The sequence below is a fragment of the Platalea leucorodia genome (genome assembly GCF_965183815.1).
Source record: "Platalea leucorodia genome assembly, chromosome: 14".
In the NCBI taxonomy this organism is placed as follows: domain Eukaryota; kingdom Metazoa; phylum Chordata; class Aves; order Pelecaniformes; family Threskiornithidae; genus Platalea; species Platalea leucorodia.
The window spans coordinates 8,190,566-8,212,203 of record NC_138836.1 but is presented as its reverse complement, the minus strand read 5'-3'; the positions used below and the strand labels follow the sequence as shown (position 1 = coordinate 8,212,203).

General features: G+C 41.5%; 1 protein-coding gene across 1 annotated transcript in view; it reads right to left on the bottom strand.

Moving 5' to 3' along the window:
- Positions 1-7,620: 7,620 nt before the first annotated feature.
- The window catches only part of PRKCA (protein kinase C alpha), a gene marked incomplete at its 5' end in the record, with an annotated part of 155,940 nt that continues 141,922 nt past the window's right edge, over positions 7,621-21,638 (bottom strand). Inside the window, 4 exons of the mRNA XM_082326809.1 lie at positions 7,621-8,267; positions 12,139-12,279; positions 14,719-14,826; positions 16,276-16,356. Of these exons, the coding sequence (XP_082182935.1) occupies positions 8,103-8,267; positions 12,139-12,279; positions 14,719-14,826; positions 16,276-16,356 (495 nt within the window). The 3' untranslated portion in view covers positions 7,621-8,102. The remainder of the gene's footprint in view (positions 8,268-12,138; positions 12,280-14,718; positions 14,827-16,275; positions 16,357-21,638) is intronic.

The following is a 21,638-nucleotide window of genomic DNA, read 5'->3' as shown; positions in this document are numbered from 1 at the left end:
GCCCGCCACCTGGGCGCTTTGCTGGCAAGGGGAGCAGAGATGAGCTACGAAAGGGGATTTTTTTTCCTTAATAGCCTGGTATTGAGATGGCAATCAGTTTGGTTACATTCGGAACCCTCTTTCCAGGAGGTTTAAAGGCTGCGTTGTGCATAGTGGTCGATAATGATCATTTGGGGTATTAGGAGCCTTGACAGGTCCAAACATCCCAAATCGCAGCTTCTTCCCGGGGAGCTGAGCGCTCCCCTCGCAGCAGGGCCAGCTCCTGAGTCCACCCTGAAGGTCATGGCTGGGAATGAAATCCCAGCCAGTCCCTGTCTAACCAGCCAAGGGAACGGGACCTGCAGGTCTGGCAGTACTGAGCTCTGAGGAGCCCTTTCATAGAATCACAGAATCATTTAGGTTGGAAAAGACCCTTGAGATCACTGAGTCCAACCTTCCCTTTGCCCTGGCTGCACCGACTCCGCACATACACCAGCTCAGGGCAATGTCGTCTCCACTAACTCCCTCTTCTGCTCTGCAGAAAGCTCTCAAGGCCTGAGAAGAGAGGTGTTCATGGGGCTACAGGAGAAGCGGAGCACATTCGATGCAGGCTGAGCAGCATGTAGCAGCCTGGAAACGCTGTCGCTATGAAAAAAAATGAATTTCAACCATTCCTTTGGGCAAACTCAGCCAGACTTTTCTGCAAATTAAACTAACCCAATTATTGAATTAGCGTGAGATTCAATAGATTTGAGAGCAAGCAGAAAAAGACGTTGTCTGTCAAGTTGTCACAATATCTGTACATTGCTTTCAAATTTTGAAAATGAAACATCAGGTTAAACGAGGCAAGTGCCTGGACTCGGGGTGAGTACAGCCGGTGGGACTGGGAGGTCGCGCCCTCTCCTCCAGGAGCGCTAAACCGAGTATTTCCCAGCAAAGGCGGGCCCCGAGCATCATTAACCACCATGAAACAAACCCTCTTCCCAGGAAGACGTGGCAGAGGGTGGAACGAACCACCTGGGGCTCACGCACACACGGATGCGAAAAAGGGAAGCTTGCGTTTTCTTGGGGTCTAACCGCGAAGAGGGAGGGCACGTCCCTCCGCCAGCAAGTCACGCATCAGGCTTTGCATCAGACCCTCCAACCCGAGAGCTCGCGCCGCGCCCGGGGCCGGTTTTTCCCGCCTGAAGCGGCGCAGAGACGCGGCGCCCGGCGAGCAGGTTAGCCAGGGATCTGCTGCTCAAAGAGCCGCCTGCTCACCTCTCCGCATGCAGAAATCCTCTTACAGACATATCTTTTCCCCACTTGAGGCTCTTTTTCTCTTAATTTATTAACACGAATTAAAAAAGGGCCCAGGTTAAAGTTCTGTGTATGAACGGAGAATCAAGGTCTGGATCTGGGCGAGCTCTGCGGCTGACCACGCCGTAATCCTGCAGCCTCCGGGCTTTGCGGAGGCAATTTTGAAATGAAATTTCATAAACGCAGACCAAACTCTCATGAAAGTAATGATCAGTATTTTTATTCATACACACTTGCTTTGAAACTACAATTAATATTTAACAAAAGCATTTCATGCAAACAAAGATTGAAGATATCGAGAATTAAGAAAAAAAGATGCTATAATTTATACATCAGTCTTGCCCACTATACTTCCAATGATTTTTTTTTTTAATTTTTTTTTTTAAATGAATGGCCTCTCCAAATTTTCTGGCAGCTTTTTGCAGATAAATGATAAGAAAATAAATAACGTTCTCCTCTTTATAAATACAAAATTTGGGTCTTAAAATAATATTAAAAATATGAATGAGTTCAAGGTGGGATTACTCCTTGTTTAAAAAAAAGATAACATTAAAATAACATGCAATCGTTTTAAAAGTTTCAGGTGTGCTCTGTACTGTCATGCAAAATCATACATGTGTTGGGAAACGCACATTTTTAAAAGAGGCAACGAGCTTCATTTCGTTGAAATTATTTTTCTTACATTCATTTTAATAGCACATGAGAGAATAAACGAAAGGCTTTCTGGGGAACGGGCCACAGATTAGACTTGTATTATCACTGCAAGAACAGATTTTTCTGCCCCAAGTCAGCAAGGCATCCGAGAGGGCACGCGCTACCGACTTCTACGGGACGCGAAGCCGCGCTGCCCAGAGGTGAGCCCGCATCTCCACGCTCCGCTGAACTGCCCCGGGCGCAAGCACGTACCCAGCGGTTTTGCTGAATTGGGGCTTACAGGCTCAGTGCTGCCAGATGCTGGATACCGCAGCCGCGGCTCCAGCAGGGCACCGCGCACCCAGCGAGCTCTGAGCGCGTAGCGGCTCCGCTGGATGCCTGGGAAGGCCAAGGCAGGAGCACGCGGACCCCTGGAAGGACGGAGCCAGCGGCAGTATTGCCTCTCAGGGCTCAAACAGAAGGAAAATAAATACAATTCAAATAGCTCTCAGGAGAAGGTTTATGAAGATCAGAAACATAATTTTGCTTTCTATTAAAATGTTCCTGTCACCACCTTACGATTATAAACCCAATGTAACACCAGCTGTACACTTTCCAGTGTATCCCGTAGCGAGAAATGAGCTTCAAAGGAAGCAGGCTGGGGCCAGTTATCGGTGCTCTTGCTACTCTTCCTGCACGTCACTGTTTAAAATTATTAATAGACTGCTGATTTTTTTTATTTTGGTCAACCGACATCAATGGAAGAAAAATCACAGCTTCTAGGGCAGTTTTTTAAAAATTTGAACTATGGTGTCACACACAAGGAAAAGCAAAGCATGAAGATACACAACACAGGAATACATTAAAATATCAACGGAATAAACCTGTCATGGATGGACCAGCTGCATAAAGAATATCGTTTCTCCTTCAATAGGAGTCAGTATAAACATTACTAGAAAACAGCTGTGCTGATTTTATTTACCCATAGGGAATCCCACCCTACAATAATCAGTTCTGCTAAGACTTCCATTTACATGGAATTTTAAATTGCACATAGAAAGCTCAGTAATTGGAAAAGAGGTAAGTGCAGCTGACCTACACAATCAGCAAGCATCACTCCCCGCTGCACCCTGACTCCAGTTAACAAAAGCTGGACTCCAGATTCTGTAAGAAACATATCAGATCTGATTTTATTTTCCTTTAAATGGTTTCAGCAGAGTTACTAAAGTTCTATAAAAAAGTAGAAATAGCATGGTATATCCAGCAATACCATGTGAATCGAATAAGCTGATTTAATATTAAAAATTATAATAATACTTACACAACTCTTCAGGTTAAAACTGTATTAGAAACATTAACTAAGAAGTCCTCACACCTCCCTGTGAGGTAAGTATTATTAACCCCATTTTACAGATGAGGTAACTGAGGCAGAGAGGTTAGTAACTTGCCCTCTCTCTCTCAAGGTTTTCCTAGTACAGGAGGGCTGCAGTGCACGACGATTATTCATTATAAGGCTATTTAATTACCAATCGTTACCGGCACAGTTACTGGTTGGTATGAAACCGTACATGTTTATGGAGTCAATTCTTATTTAATTCTTCAACTGAACTATTTCAGATCTAAGAGTGTGGAGCTGAGGAAAAAAGTGCTTTAACTTCTCTACTTTTTTACTACTTCGCAGCTCGGTGCCTACCTACCGGACAGCACGCAGAGGTAATACATTGCCTAGAGCCCACTCGTGTTTGCGAAGAGACAAAACCTACGTACAATTACTTACATTAAATGTTTCCAGAAGTTTCGTGGCAGGTCAGAAAGCCCACTGTAAACTCAATACTGTAAATACGCTTTCTACTCATATCAAAGCTTTATTATTGGATTATTATTATCTCCAATGATGTGTTTCGCTTAACAAGGAGGATCTTCCCCCTCTGCTAACTGCATGCGTCTCCTACGGCATTTATCTGGGATTGCATCCGGATGCACTGAATGAGAAAACAGAGATTGCACGTGGTACCACTCAGTGCCGGCCCTTGGACACGTCCCCTTTCCGGCTAGAAGACAAGTTCCTCTCTCCCTTGACCTTATTAATTTTACAAGAGCCCAGCATTATTCAGTTGAATTCACCCCAAAAGACAGGATGGATTTCAAAGGCCAACAGCATTTAGATATGATGAGTTTCTTTTAAACTAACAGCTGATTTCCAGAAGAACTTTCTTCAGTTTGTAAAAGGAAATTCAATTGTATTTCTGGAAAGAATGAAGGATCAGAAAGCTAAATTGCATTTCTCCTCCCAATTGGATTGAGGGGGAGTATTTTATTATGGGAACGTGCTCTGTCCTTCTCACGTATGTGCAAGCCTTGCTAAGAGCACCGGCACTGGCCGGCGGGCGAAGTGGCTGGCCTGGAAAACCGCCACCCCACTTAGGTGACTCGAAGGTGGATAAGACCACCCAGATGCCTGAATAATGAAGAAATTTGCCTAGGAGACAGTTAAAGTCCCATTTAACCCCTGAAAACAACTTGGGAGTTCTACGTGGCAGACCTGTGCCTCCCCCGGCAGGAACGGGGCTGCTCCGGAGCCCCTCGGGTCTCAAGTGCACGTGGGATGGAAACACGGCTCCCAAAACTTCCACCCCAGCTTCAGTGCATTGTAATTTTCAATTTGCCTTTTAGAAATCTTTGTGATAATGTGGGTGTTTGTACTATGGTTGCTATTGAACGCAAGTGAAAGAAAAGCAGTTCTAATGCCTCTCCCTCTGTTGATACATGTTCTCTAGAAAACCAAATCTTGTGAAAAATAGTATATAAATAACACCTGTATTTAAAAAGATATGAAAATGCTTGCTGGATACTTAAGGTTGTACTTGCCATTATAGATTTCTGGATGATAAGCAAGCCACCTGGAGTTCTCATTAAAGAGCTGGTCCAAGTGCGAGCGTTCACGTGGGAGTGCGTTAGAGCAGCGAGGAGTAACACAAATATTCAATCCCTGCTTTAAACAACCGCCTTGCTCCTGCAGGATCCATGAGTTCACAGTACCTGTTAGTAAGCGTTACAGACACCTACAGAAGACGACATGAGATGTGGCAAGCCCAGGAACTTGAGGTAATGACGCTTAAGAGGAATTTCTGCTTCTACATCAGAAAAACGGGGGAGCAAATGCAAGTGCCTAAGAAACTGGTTATGAGAAGTAGGCAGAAAATGAGCAGCTCTGTCCAGACGTTGGGCCAGCTCTTTCATGCCGTGTTCTGGTGTGAACGGCACTGACCGTCACGGCTCTGCCAGCAGCAACGGCCCAGCACTTCCCTGCACAACTCATATTTCATCAGGAAAACCAGAACCGTTTGGGAGCACTTACCCGTGGGATCTCCCGCCTGCGTCTGGCTCGGTTTAGTTCTGCCCCTGTACCGCTTTTCTCACTGCAAAAACCCGTGCGCTGGTATTTCTCCCTGCATTTTCCTTTTGCAAAAGTCTCTTTTTTACTTCACATTCTTAAAACGCGTGTAATGCTGCCTCTCAGCAGACTGACTTACTCGAGAGCCCCTTATTTATTCAAAATCCGAGCCTCAGTAATCTGTTGAATCTATTATCTTCTACAGCATGATACCCAGATTTTCCTAAACTATGGCAGGCTAATAATATTCAGAAAAACATAAATAGTCATGAATGCTGCACTAGTCCACATGCTTGATGGTGAATGCCATAATTTTAAAAGTATATACTATACAAACAAGAAAATGAACTCCCAGACTTGGCTGATAACATATTTGACACAGAATGGTTTAAAAATTTTACTCCTAAAACGTTTTAAAAATTTTGAGTTCTGTTTATTTAGGCAACAATCTGACTTCTTGGTAGCTGGTCAACGCCCCTCGTTGGCGGTGTTTCCCCATGCCTCAGCCCGGTTCGCTTCGCTCATTGAAGCCTGCTCGCTCTTACCCGGGGGGATGCGCCTTGCTTGGAGCTGGGGCTGCAAAAGGGCTACGACTGGGCACAAGTCAAACCGCCGGAGTGGTGCATATTGCACGTCCTAGGCACCGAAAGTATGGCTTCGGAGGGCACCGGGGTGCAGAAGCACGACACAGTTGCCGTTCGGATCCAACCGTGTTTCCCTCAAAACCTGTCCCACTCCACCACGGGTCACGCCCGTAAGTCAAACCCATCCGCTTGGCTCCCGGTGTGCGGGACTGGATCTTTCTGACAGAATCTTTGGCACAGGTTCCATGTTTTATTGTCATAAAAGATGATTAGAAAGTAGCTTCCCCCCACCCCCCCGTTACATATTCTAGTATAAATTTAAGTCCTTTATGGCAAATATCTTCTTGAATATGTTTACATGCTGGAAAAATTGTAATCAGTCTGCATGCAGCAACAGAGACATCATGCTTCTGGCATCGGCATGCACATCTGACAGACAAAAAGTGCCTATGGCTGCTAACATTAACAAGGCAGAAGGGAAAAAAAAAGGAAAATGCACTGCGTACTATTTTACATGCTGTAACGAAACCAAAATATGCACAAAAAATATTTACTGATATTTGAATTAATATCTTCTGGTAAGTCGCAAGAGGAAATATCAAAATTTTTATCTAAGTGATAGGAGAGGAGAAGATTGCATTAATTACAGTGTTCATCATTGCAAATAAGGTCTACTTCCTTCTCTGTAAGTAATAAGCAGACGTGAAATGAAAGCCTAATTGAACCTCGTATAAAACCTGCAGGTAGCAATTATTGTTTAAAAGTAGATCTACTTTTAAAAAAAGAGATTATACCCTAAGCCATTAACAATATCCAAAACCTAAAGTAGAAACCAAAACAATACCAATAAAACATTTAGCTAAATCTAAATGATGTCATTCAGAACAAGAACTTTCACAAATAAAGCACAATTTGTTTTATAAAATTTTTATAATATTCTTTATGCTTGATACGATTATGTCAATAATATAGATCTGCTTATTATTAACCCTTATTATTAAGAGTTATTACTAAACATGCAAAATTCATTGCATGAAGCATATGTAAAATGTATTAAATTCCATTCTATCAATAAAACAAGTTTCAGGTGCTTCTTCTGTCAGGCTTGATTATTCTACAACCCCAAGTTTTCTGAATTAAAACTGATTATTTTAAGACTAAATCTCACTTGATTTTCATGAGTTATTCTGGAGAAATCAGGAAGTCACTTGGGGTTGCATTTTTTGTTAATTTAGTATACATAATGCTTTCTTTGATTTACTGCCCTATACTGCAGACTACAAACAAACACATGTAAGTAAGATTTAAGGGATTACAGTTTTGGTTTACATTCCAGGTTAACAGATTTCATAGTAAAATATTGGTATTAGAACTAGTTAACAGTAAACTTGAGGAGTGGTGTAAATTAAATTAACTGAACAAACAATGGCACCCTGGATCACAGAATAATCTCATGGAGATTAAAATTCACAAAAATATTATTAAAATTATTACTATTATTATTATTATTAAAGACAAAATTTTACCCTTGAGTTTATCACATGCTACTTAGCAAAGATCCTAGAGATCTGGCCACCGCAGAAGTGTGTTTAAACTTGGTGCTGCTTACAGGATTGGTTCACGAAGCCTCAGGGTCTAATTTGATTTTAGCGCCCCTCCCACCCACTCCCAACTTGTTTCTGTTAATATTTTCAAAACAACTACTTTCAACATTTGTTTTGCAATGCCTCTCCTCCCCGGTGCCGCTGCCGTTTCAGCCTCTTGTGCTGCTGATCTCCCCGAAGCCACCAGAAGAGCGGTCCCTCGGGGCCGGCTGCTCCTATCTCCCAGCATCCGCACCGAAGGGCTAAATATTTGAGGTTGGGCTTTTTTTCAGACCATGTGTTAGACTATTTCTAGCACATCAGAGTGGAAAAGGGAGCAAAAGGACAGTGGGAAGTTACAAAAATATATAACGTACCAAAAAATGGGTAAGTTTAGATGAGTCAGTGGTGACTTCTAGAAGAATAAGTGGGCACCGTAAACTAATTTATCTCCCGTTAAGACAACATTGCTGTTGCAAAGCCAAAATCCTGAATAAGTGGCCTTTCCCCCATCTTACACTTTCTAACCCTACAATTTCCAGGCCCAAATGGAATCAACAAGGCAAAAGCCTAAAAATTGTAGGGTTAAGGACCGTTCCCCACTGCGGGATTTGTTCCTGTTCTGCTGTTTCATGCTACATTTTGTAAAAGGGGGTGTATGAACTGGGGGTTGACATAAGAGAACCCTTCAAAATCTGTTTGGTCTATGTTAGCAATGACCAGCTGATCCGGAGGTGTTAACACTGGCTGTCCTCGTGTAAAGAATTTATCGAAGTTTTCGGCACCTTTGCCACACTGCAAGAAAAAAACAAACAGAAAAAAGGCTGAAAAAATTGGCAGTTCCAGCTTTTTGCAGATTTTTCAGGATACATGCAAGAATTTCCCTCATTTCTTATGAGCAGTTAAGAGAAAATTTTCTTTTCAGATATTTTAACAAAATATCCCAGGTAAAGACATTTTAATAGATGAATTCCGATGAAAAAGAGAGTCAGAAAAGTTCCCATCCATCAGCATGAGGTGACAGGTTAGAGATGCTTAAATATTCAGAATTACTGGGATAAAAAAGGAAAAAGAAAATATTTTTATGGACATGTATTGACAAGAGATACTTTATCTGTCAAGTCATCTCATTCTTCTTAAAACCTTTATGATGCAAAATTAAGTTTTCGTGTTAGTCTCCGTTTCCTTCACGATCCGCAGAAACCTTAACGCAGTTCATTTATATGCTTTGATCCTTCATTGTACAGCCTATAAACGCTTGTAAACTCATCAGCGACAGCAGAGGTTCCGTCCTGGGGACTGCAGGAGGGAGCTGGGGCAGGGAGCGCATCCTGGAACGGGTCCCCATTACGAAACGTGCTATCACAGCTTTCCTCCTTTTTTTGTCGAAGCGAAGAGACACATCGTCTCGCGAAGCCCAGCCGAGAAGGGGGGTTATATATAGCTACATGCTGAACACAACTCATTCAGAACAGAAAACAACAGAAATCAGGTTTGCGAAAGGGATAGTTTTGAGTAATGCAAAAAACACTTGAAAGGCAGGGAAGTATGATTAGAGGCAAGTTAAAAAGGATGAAGGTGGGACCAGAACAAAATTAGCTTGGGTGCAAGAAAAAATGCATTTTTGAGGAAAACTAGGCATTGAATATTGTGGCGAGATCTAAAGGAAACTGGTAAATCTGCTTATCTCAAAAATATGTACTGTAATAGGTCTTCGAACGAAGTGTGGTTGTACGATAAAGGTGCCGAACGTTTCTTCCCATTGTCCCTGACCCTTTCCTCTCTGTCCATCCCTACAATATATCTACACGTGGATTTAGAAGTTACTATTACACTATTACCTTCAGACTTAGAGGGTAACTTGGAAAGGGTAGAATATGGCTCGTACAATAGACCAATATTAAACATCGATTTTTCTGAACTAATGCAACATAATAAAGCTGCGCATTTATAGGAGAAACCAACTGCAGAGGGGCCCGTTAGGGGAATCTGAGGGTGAGGTGTCTGGCTCTCTTGAAAACAGCTCAGTCACAGTTTCCAATCTTCTTGCAAAGCACCTGGCGCGTCCTGGACCGGGACACGCCGTCCCATCTGAGCTGCAAAGAACTCTTGCTGCCTCAGGCACAAGTTGGTTTATATTTCAGATGAAAAACGCATGCTCAGGTATTGGGCCGCAGCGCTCACAGAAGGACACTTGTTCAGTCTCGGAAGAACACAAGCAGAGGAACACTTCAACGGGTTAAAGGCTAAGGGTAGTCTGCTTTTTTCACCCGGGGTTCTGCACTCACCGAATACCCTGGTGCCCACTGAAGCCAATGCATTTTGGTACAGAATCTCTGGAGAACAAGAATGGACAGAGCTGAACTTTGACAAGGGGAAAACGCTGCATCATTGGCATGAAAGTTGATGTATCCCCAAATTAACAGCCAAATTTATTTAGAGGCAGTACAGTCAGAGCAGCAACAAAAGGGCTTTTTATACAGGGAAGACTTTTTGCTAAAAAGATGTTCTACAGATATGCATCATTCTTCCACAAAATTATGCTCTGTCTTTTTTCTTTTCTTCTTTTTTTTTTTTTTTTCCCCAGGAAGTGGAAGGTATTAAAAAAAGCTGTATATTGAAAGCAAAGCCCCCGACTCCACTAAGCCTCTCACTACTGCTTATACTATTAGAGGCTAAGAAATAACTCACGTGAAATTTGGGTATTTTTTGGGTGCGAATGTAATCATTTATCAATAAACTTGTATCTTCAATTACCTATTTGTCTTCACATTAAAGAGTAGCGTTGCTATCATGAGTGTTAATGCAATATTAAATTAGAACTGAAAATATGGGACTCCTGGAACTCCTAAACTTACAAATAGAAATAAAATGTCCTTCTTGCCAAATAATCAGTCCGTGCCTATAGCCTGTGAAATGTCAGTCTGGAAGGGAACACATTATTTAAACCAACCAACTCTGACCCAAAATTTGCAGCTCTGTGTTGAAGTGAGAACCATGCCTGTGTGCAAAAGCAGCAGGATCATTCCTGCAGCAACGCACCTCCTAGAGAAGATGCACCTAGAAAGGCTTTCTGAAAAAAAACCACTCCAAACAAAGCCTATAAATACTCCATATCTTCAAACTGATTAAGGGTCGTGTGCTTTTTCCTTTCTAGAATCCATATAAATAGAATCAGCAATCACAATAAATGAGTTATACAGAGGGTATGTAACTATCAGACTTGGATTTTAAATTATTTTGGTCTGGGAAACCCAGGCTCCATGAATGTGCCTTGGTGTATTTTAATAGCAGCCTGTATAAACAAAACAGGTCACGATAACCACAGAGATGGCGCACAGCTGCTCTAAACAGGAGCCAGGATCTGCCACGAAACGTGCTATGATGGAACCAGACCATACTTCAAGCTGTTAGTACCTTCACGCTGGCATTACTTTTAACTGCAAGGAGAGTCTAAGCACTCAGTTCCTGAGCTAATAAAACTTACAGATGCGAAAGTAGATTTGCTTTATGATCAGCTTTAAATTTGACTCGAGAAGCTTGTCATGAAAATCTTCCATAAAAAATGCTTTAAAGAGGTGCAGCTCCCCGTTGGACAGATAGCCCTGGGGACCGGCCGGGCAGGGCTGGCAGCACCACGCATGCTCTTTACTTATTTACACCCTTCCCTGCGTACAAAATCCACACCATATGAAAAGGGTATTTCCACTGGCACAAAACACTCTTCTCAGCATGCTCCTGGTGATGCGCAAAAGTCATTTGTACGCAAAAAAGAGGAATGTATTCTGCCACTGGGTAGCGGCCTCCCTCTGTTCATTAGTTTGTGATACCACGCTGGTGTCTGTATCGGTAAATAAATCAGCGTACAGACCAATGATCCTATACCTGCAGTGCTACAGCCAGCTACGCATCTCAGTTGAAACACAAAAAGTGTTAGAGCAGAAAGAGTCAATGTTAGGACATAACAATTTACAGCTGTTCCTGAAAGCTTGTATTCTTGTGTGCAAATACCTTTCTTTGCCTGTCAATAAAGCACAGTACCTGCTAAAAGAAATTCTGTATCAACAAATACAGCTCTTCAAATTCTATTATGCAAACAGTTCTCATGGTAAGGATATCTTTCACTTGTTTGGATTTCTAAAATATTCCTGCAGCTACATGTGTGCAAACCAGTAACAAACATGAAAAATAAATCAGGGATTATTCTTGCAGACTCAGCAGACGTCATTCTAGGGTGGGGAATACAAACCCCCTGTGCCGGGTAGCCCGCTGTGGAGGAAATTCACCCCAGTAATTCAGATACCTTTAATCACTGACTTTAGATGTTGTTCAAAGGAGACAGTCGGGAACCGCCTTTATTGCAAGTCTCAAGTGGCTGATGGGAATATGCCAATTTTCCCTGTTTTCAACTTCTCACGCAGTGCGTGACTGTCCAGCCAGGACTCAAACCACTGAGAGACTTTTTCACAAGGAACAAAGTACACGGGGTTATGCTACAGGGTGCCAAAACATTAGCAGATTTACAGACTGGTCTGCCGTAATCAAATTGCCTTATTTTAGAAGTGTCCCAGATTTGCAGCACCATCAAGCCAGCATTAACCTCACCCCACAGGAAAGCAGGACTGCAGACACGTTTAGCGAGGGAAGTACTTGGCACCTCACTCACCACTTTAGGCTTGAAAGGTGGCTGAATCTCTTTGTTCTCCAGTTTTTCCCAGTCAATTCTCCTGAAGAAAGCATGTTCCCTGATGTCTCTTTCACCTTCAAGGCCACAGCCGAGGCGTTTTGCAGGGTGTTTAGTCATTAGCTATTAGGAAGAGAACACCAAATGATCAAATTTAATGCTGGAATGAGACAGACTTGCCCCAGATTGTCATGCTTTTGCTCCTCTCCTGGAGATGCAAGTTGCTAATGAAATTGTTTTGAAAAGCTAAAATACATTTTTTGAGGATCAGATTTTTCTTGTGTGATCACTGGAGACAGCATGTCAGCAGCAAAAACAAGGGTTGCACTTGAGAACTGTTTCCCATTCGGTAGAGGTTGCTGCTGGAGGCGTGGGTGGGCAGGCGGCGCCCGGGGCAGGCCGCCATCCCATTAATTCACCACTCACTCCTGAATTTCACCTTTGGTCTTTCAGTTTAGTCTTATAAATCTCCAGAACAGCTTCTGCCCTACCTCAACAACCAATTAAACTTAATAAATTCCAATATACTAAAGCTGTATGAAGCACACCCCCTCTCCCTTTCATTTTTCTGGCCTTGTTCAAGACATCTCATTACAGAGCCTACAATTTCTTGGCACCCAGCTGACAATATCTAATCTGCATTTCCTCCCCTGCATCCTTAATGACATCTTGGTCAATACTATACCCAGCTGCATAGATTAAGCAGACTTGGGGAAAAAAAGCCCAAACCCACCAGCATTGCATGCTTGGAAACAGTAATACGCTCCCTAATTAACAAGCTCCTCAAAATCTTTTCAATGGATATGTACATTCGGAATTGAGCAATGTAGCCTTCAACTCTCAGTTCCAGTATTGTGGGGACTTTTTAAAGCTCTTTTACAAATGACATATTATTAATATACTGCTGGGAGTGGTACCCCAACACATCTTTTTAAAACCTCAGCTGTACCGCTTTAGTCTCCCTCCAAATGTTGAGTTGATCAGGTTCCAACTTTGAACCTAAAATAAAAGCGACTCTAAGCAGACTTTGGGAAGCCGGCTGTGCACTGGGCTAGGAAGCATGCCCTTCTTCAAGCTTAACAGCAGCTTTCCCATTTTTGTTACCTTTTCTAAACCCCTTGCTTTAACAGTAGGTAATATATGAAAATGTGAAAAACGACTCTAGCAGTTTTAATTCTGTTCCAAAGTTACTGCATTTACCGAACCCAACAAACTCTGAATCAGTGGAAGAGATGTCAAGCAGACAATTCAATTTGAAGAGCGCAGTGGGCATGTTCATCTTGCCCAGGCCCAGCATTGCTGCGCTGCTGCTGACTACAAGGTTCAGAAGCCTTGACTTCTTAGCTCAGGTATAATGCTCACTGAAATCTGGAATTAACTTGTTAGTTTAATACAGACAATGAACGTGTTATTATCAGAGATTTGACCTTAAACCTAGTGGTGCGATGCAATTTTAGCTTTCTGACCTCCCTTTGCATAAGTACCTAGCAGTACAGCAGCACGCAGGAGAGCTGAAAGCATGGTAATTAGATCAAGTTCAAAGTGTTTTGTCTGAATATATGATTTTCACGACAAGGCATCAATCTGCATGTACTTTACAAAAATATATCACATTTTGGTTTTGTTTTCCAGCACGTCTACACTGGGATAGATTCCAAAATTAGAGTGGTCTTTCCTTTGACCTTCTTGTTCTAAACAGCTTTTCTTTTTCTTGATGATTTTTCCTTAAGGGATTAATATCCAGCTCATGTACAATACTTCATAAATGGTTGCAAAGGAAAGGAAGAAAGTAAATACCAAATTAACTGACACTAAGTGCAGTGATATTTTATCAGTAAGACAGACATCAAATTATGCTTTATAGATGGTGGTTTGGAAAAGCCGCAGATTGACAGTACTCTAGGGAATCACATGGAGCCAAGGGAAAGTCAAATTAATTCTTTTTTCCTGAGCTAATCCCCTGAAGTCAAATCTATTCTTCTGCTCAAAAAAAAAAAAAAAAAGAAATTACCTTAGAATCTAAGATAAATTTTAGGTCACACAGGTTACAAGTGGGTCAGGATTTCCCCAGTTCCCTTGCATATATGCTAAAGATTTTCATGTAAGCTCATCTTCACCTACATTTAAAAATGATTCTTATGAAGTCTTTTGCTCTGCTGCTGTCATTAGGCACACTGGGCTGAGGACTCGCTGGAGTATCTGGTACCCATCCAAGCTGAGATATCTCCTCACCCTGCAAAACTGGGGTTGTGCTGCCGAGGGCTGAGAGGCAAGGTGGGTGGAGACGTTTCACACCGTCGTCCTGTTTATAAATTCTGCTTTGGATTTGGCAGCTACTGATTCTGACATTTGTTCTTACCATAAAACAAGCAGGCTCAGCGGGAAGAGCTGAATACTTATCAGTGACACCAAGCGATGAGCGCTTCATGACAATATAGCTTAGCACAGCCTGACAGAAGTTGCACTTAAAAATACTACAGTGCCATATCAAAGCCAGACAAATTTAGTTATTCACAAGGATTGCCAAAAGGGAACTTAACGAGAAAGAAGTATCTCTCTCACCCCCTTGCAGATGGAGACAGCTTCTTTGGACAGTGATTTTGGATAGGAAACATTGTGCTCCATTATGGACTGGAAAAGTTCATCTTCATCTTCTCCATCAAATGGAGGCTGTTGAAAATAAATCACAGGTAAGTTACTTATTGTTTGTTTCTTTGTTTATTTTTTTTAATTCTTCACATTTTATGAAATGGCATGACAATACTATGGCCACAGTGGGTCAGGTCAAAGGTGCATCCAGCCCAGCGACCTGCCTCCATCACAGATGCCCAGAGAGATCAGTGTACAGCAGTGGTCCTTGCCCAGGAATACAAACCAAACTTCCAGCCATCTGCAGCTTGGGATCTTCTGACCCAGAAGTTCAGCGTTCATCAGTCTCAGGTAGAAATTGAGGAGAAAAGTTCATTTCTGCCCCCAGCATGGCAGCCAGGTTAATGAAATGTGTGCAGGATTATCTTCGCGATCATCGTTAATCAGCTTTTAAAGCTACTGTGCACCCGACAGCCAAAATGCTTTACAGGGTGAAGTTTGGAGACTGTAACTTTCAATTACCTTGTGTTAAGGTATATCCATTCCTCACTTAATTCCAGTTAAACTCCACTTTGTTTTATAAGACGTAGCTGTAGACTCTGCTTCTCTGAAGGGGAGACTGTATCACAAGAAAGGGCTGCATTTTATTTTTAAATATCGGTGATGAGGAAAGTGCCTGTGGGTGAGTCCCCAGGATACGGGCACTGTGGAAGGCTCGGTAAGGCTAATGGTAAATCTCATTTTCTCCAAAGCATTCAGATGCCTAATATTTGCAATCCAGACTGTAAATGTTACCAACTGAAACTGCTACACTTTAAAAACTTTTAAAATGTCGACGGGAATTTAGTAGAGAAACTATTGAAGGCATTTGTTAAGAATGTCTGTTTTCAGCTTAGGAAATGCATACCTTTAGCTAACACTCATTGAAGGCCAACTGCAGAAATCTTTTCCAACTCAAGACTAACAGAATTCCTCAAAGTTGGTAGTTATCTGCCATTTACTGCAGTACAGTGTTGCTTTTCTACTTCAGTGGCTCAGAGAGCAGCATCTCATTAACTGTGCAGAATAAGGGGTCTGTAACAGCATATTTCAAGTGGCGAGACCCATACTTTACCCCAGCACATACAATACAAAAACTGTGTTCTTGTGACTTAACTGCAATGCAGAGCATATACACGCTCTTATTATGTCTCCCTGTGGTTTCAAACTACTAAATGATATTTCTTCCATTTGACATGCATTTTCCTGTTCAAGTGCCTCCCATTCAATTTTGAAGATGGCTATTTACAACATTATTACAGTACAAAGAAGCCATATTCAAAGACAGTGCTTGATTATGTGGGTGCAATATAAAGAGCTTAAAGCCTATGTACACTCTCAGTGGAGTCAGTCAGGAGTACAAGGAGATAATACCAGTATGAAAGGCCCCAGTCTTGTCCCCTAAGGGTCTAACCCATTAGGGAGCCTTGAAACAGAGCAGCTTGGAGAGGCAGGAGGAGGTCACAGCCAGCACGGGAGGGTAACTCTTACCTGGCCAGCTAACATCTCATAGAGCAGCACTCCGTATGCCCACCAATCCACAGACTTCCCATAGGGCTGGTAAGCAATAATCTGTATAATCACACAAAAAAAAAAAAAAAAAAAAAAAAGTAAAAAACCCTACGTTAACTAACACCCAGTCTTGTGACATATTAGATAAATAGTGACATGCAGAGATGAACGTATTTCCTTGAAAAAGCTCAGAAAGCCAATACTGAAATCCTTACTCCAGCTAATCATTGGTTTCAGTGGGAGTTGGACACTTCTGCAATATTAGTCTAAACCTGCCCGTGTCTTTTGGTACTCCGATATCTTGGGAAACGCAGGAGGCCTTGGGCATTTGAAGGCAAAGAAGGAAGCACAGCAGCACAACGTAGGAGACAAGGCAAAAATATTACCCATCCGTTTGTGTCAAAGCTTGAAATCATGACACTCACTTAACTTACAGATTATAAATAATTAAGCATTTCTTTTCTTTTCAATATTTATGTTTTTGTTCTGCTGTAAAAGGAATCAAAATTTAAGAGCAAAACCCTGAAAAGCTCAGTTACATTTTCCCAAGTTGCATGATTAATATAGTCTTAGTATGAAGCTAGATACCAGATACACAAAATAGAGAAGGGTTTCTGTTGTTCAGCCTAATGGAAATGTCAAGCATTTTGCATCCTCTTGGTTCACATCTGATTCACACAGAAGCACAAATTGAGTTCTGACACAACGAAAGGCTGCAAGTGCCAACAGGACACAGGTCCCCTCCTGCGTCATTTTCTTTAATCGAGGCCTCTTCAGAGATCAGTGTTAATTTATTTAAGAGATGCATTTGGGCATGCTATAGAGGAGTTTTGAGGTGCAGAGATTCTCTCAGATCTCCTTCTAAATAACTGTGAAGGGATACTGTGAGTCGTGAAGGGGTGCAGGACGTCCCAGCCACTGGCCATCCACATCGGGGAAGGCAGTATCAGAGCCTCCACCCCAATGCCACCGCTCCACTAGAATAGGCAGAGAACTGAGGCAGTCATTACTCCACGTGGGCTTGCATTTATTTCCCTGTTTGCATGCGTTTTGATCTTTGTGAAACAAATTGCTAAGACAAGTACACATCACATATCCTAGATTTTTTTTTAGTTGTCTGAAAGAGAAGTTGAACTGGCAAGTTTTGTAGTTTCTCAGGAAAAGAGTGAGTCACCAGTGCAATAAAGCAGGACTGCCTGGCTACTCAATAAAATTATAGTCTCTCTGTGAATATATGTTTTTCGCTGGGATAACAGCAGCACATGAATTAAAAATTACTGCAATGTTTCTAAGCAAAGGATTTAAAAATCAATCGCACTTTGAAATATATTACACAATCAGAAGCAATGCAAGGTTCTCAGCTGGAAGGTCGTACATAAAGGCAATCTTTATTAGTTGTCTTTTAGCAGTAATATGGGCTTTAAAATATATATTTGAGACATTCATTTCATATTATAGTGGTTGACATACTTGATTACTCTCCCTTTAATTTCTATCACCAGTAAGTTCCCAGAGGTCCGCTGGATCAATGTTGCTCCTTTAAAGACCAAACACTTTCAAAATTTTATCCAGAAAAAATACTGGCCTTTACACACAGAAAATGATAAAACATTTCATCCTCCACCCTTTTCCGACAATCTCTCCTTGCCTTATGGAAAAGAGTATTTTATCAGAAAAAAAGGGATATTTTTCAGAAGGTCATTAATTCAGAAAGGCTGCAAATGCAATGAAAACACTTTTTTCATTGAACCTATCGCAATGTAGGAAAAGGTGGCACTGTCGATGTCTGCTGCTGTAGATTGGAAGTTTTTTTCCTTTAATCCTAATTAAATACACCCAATTTGAATCACCAGCTTAATCCTGGTAAGGATACGATACCAGTGAAACACAGAAAAGCAATCTGCCACGTTCATTCACCAACCTGCGTGTCATGCACGGAAACCGGCGGTTATACTCATGATATTGGGAGCTATTCAAAGCATTAATTGGAAAACGTTAAAGGAGAGGAAAGAATGCTCACTTCAAGGAAGGAACTACATGTGGGAGGAAGCAGATGAGTTTTCAATATACAGTCAAACATGCATTGGTACAAAGTCAGCAAGTTCTAAATGTCGTATTTTCAGTAGTTCCCTCCTCCTCATCCAGAAATCATCATGTATTACCTACCAGCTGCTGCACTCAAAGCCATCACTGGCTGCCTTGCAGCAGCTGCCAAAATAATCCTATCTGCATGTACAAATTGTGGTATCTTTTAGAATAAGTAGGGGTATATAAACATGACCTCCTGTCTCACCGCAGCGTGCAGAGCAGACCCGCAGAGCAGTGAGGGAGTTCACGTGCCTAGAAATGAAGACCTGTACCCTCCTCCAGCGATGATCTCTGCTTTCTACTGGCCAGGGAGGAGTGGAAAGTTGATAGGACCCTTCCTTTCCCCTTCTTCTCCATCATTAATTTAAATGATTGCCTTTTTCATCTCCTTTTGCATTTCAAATGCCCCACTTTCCCTACCTATTACTGTATTTTAAGAGCTCTGCCTTTTCAGGTGCTGTGGATTTGAGAGCTCAGGAGGCATTTCTCTCATCAAGCCAAACTGGCAGAGGAATGTTGATTGCTTTTTTTCTCTTTTTTTCCTTTTTGCCTCCAAGGAAGGCACAGTTAAGAGCAGGACACAGAGATTAATACCAGCAATTTGTAGGAATGTTTAGATCGTTGCAGCTTGCAGCTGGTAGCCAGTTGGGATGAAAAGATTATATCCCAGAGGCAAGAGAGAAAGTCTTTTGTGAACATATCTACTGGAAAAGTTAAAACTCAGTTATTAAAAGAAATCAATATTACTAGCACAAGAAACAGTCAAATGTATGCTCTCCAAACCTTTGCAATACTTATTAGCCTCCCATAATCCCTGTAAATGCAAGGTTAGAACTTAAGGTTTTGAGGCTGTTAGATGGAGGAGAAGGGAAACAGAGTTTCTAATTTAAATTCTTCTGAAATCCCAAGTCAGTGCTCCAGCTGCCGCAGGGATGCTGATGGTGGGTTCAGTACTGCACCACAGGCAGTGGGCTGTGCTGGCAGAGTCCCTTCCTGCTAATCCTCTTGACAGCCATCTCCTTCTGTCTCTCTTGACTGGTCATGGAAATACAAAGGATTAATTGATTTCACAGCTAGTTTGCCACTCTGACCATAAATATTTAAGTTCAGCACATCAATAAATATTCTTACTAGATAACCACTTTCTGCCAGACAGAAGTGGTCAAACCTGGGATTCTAGCAGTTTAACCTCTGTGCATTTCTCAGATTGCATAGGATAAGAAAATGAATATTAATTCCAGTGCATTATACACCTAAGTAATAACAAATGCTAACTTTCCCAATCATTAAAAAAGGAAAGCATTATTTTACAGAGTGTGCAAGTCCACTGTGCTGAATGCAGCACCATATTCCCTTGCTCTTCTGTCCGGAGATTGTAAGTGTGAAGCCAGCTGAGATGTCCCTGTATGGTCCTTCCAGACGTGTTATCTCTGAACTACGTCTGTGGGTAGTTCACGTAGAGGCAGCGTGGGCTCCTTCAGACCCCGCTATAGTCACAGCATTATTTCCCAAATACCAACGAAAAGCGCTAATTCTCTATGTTTGAGTGCAACACGCTCACAGGACTACTCTACTCTAGATACCCACAACAGTTCATTTAGATTTAGCTCATTTATCTCCACCCAGCAGGGAATGGTACCGTGCAAATGCATCCTCATTATAATCTATTATAAATTTATAAATTTTAGCCCATGGAAACATGCTGAAATGCTCCTGCAAGCAAAACATGAGCCTTACTTTGAAGTTTACCACAGACCTAGTTAGCAATTTGTCAGTCTCAATAATGTCTTCAGAAATGAAAGAAAACCAGCCAACTAAAAAAAAAAAAAAAAAATCTGTTTGTAAGATAATAGAAAGACTAATTTCCTCCCAGTTACTGAATGTTTTGGTAAAAGGTTTATTTCTTTATATGAAATTTCCAAATAAAGTAAAATAAATCATTCCAACACTGACCCATATTGAGCATTTTGGCACTGACAACATGTTCTTTGGTATTAACTGGCACAAGACTATTGCCACAGAAAAGACCCTTTTTAATTTGTAATACTGGCTTCATTTATGTTTTGACAGGAGAAAATGAAATACTGGTCTGGTTGTTCTGATATCCTGCTGCAAGCAACAGCAATTTGTGAAAAAACCCAAGGTTTTACCATACACAATATTTCACTCTGAAAAGCATGAATTAGCAACTGGAAAAAAACAAACTATTTTTCATTCCAATTTCACAGAGATGACAAAATTCACCTTAGACACTAATTTACTTGTCCACGTATAAATCTCCCATATTCCAACCAACATTCAATTACAGCCAGAAACGTTCCAGCCAGAGCTGCCTCTTGCCCAGCACTCAGTGAAACACTGAGTATCTTGGATCAGGATACAGCTTCTTGCATTGGATTTGCAGCCAAACAAATCAAGACTCTTGAAAGCTCAGTACGCACAAATACCAGATTTTAATATTCATATATTTGAATCATTTCCAAATCACCACATGTGCTTGTTTTTAATGTTTTATACCTAAACTACTGAAATACAAATCAGATCCAGACTAAAAATCTTAACTCTAAGCTTCTATTTATCACCGTGCTTTAAAGTAGAACTGTGTTTCTCACGATGAAATTTTCATTTCAGAGCCACTGCAGTTAGGTTCGTGTTTGAATGTGATTTTCAGTGGCTTGAATGCAGCACAGGTATCGCCAAGTAACAGAAAACTCAAGGCAGATTATGGATTTAACATGGCTACTCCATTCAAGCCCTGATCTTACAGCTTTGTTGAGGCTTTCAATGACTGGAGCCTTCCTGAGATCAAGAGCAGTAACTCATGACACCTGTGTACCATTTGTAAGGCATGGCCTGGAAAAGACTACAGGAGTTTTGCAGGGAGGTCAGCGAAAAGCTTCAAGACCCCATGAGTCCCTTCCCAAAAATCAACGAATGGTTTGTGATTTCCTGAAAATGCCAAACAATCCTTTAAATATATGTATTTTGGCAGCTGTGTGAACCTATGGAGAAATACATTAAAGAAGCTATGTTTGCTCCCGATAAAATATTTGCTGACCTCATCAACAACCTCAGCAACACCCATGAAGTCTCTATGACTTCACAAATTGAAGCATAAAGTTTAGTACAATAACATTTCCAGGCTACAAATTTAAAATCACAAGGTGGTAATCCTGCTTTTTTAGTCTTTTGCTAGTGTGAACAAAATCTGAAGCACTGATCTTATAAAAAGATAGGTTTTCGATCAACTAGAT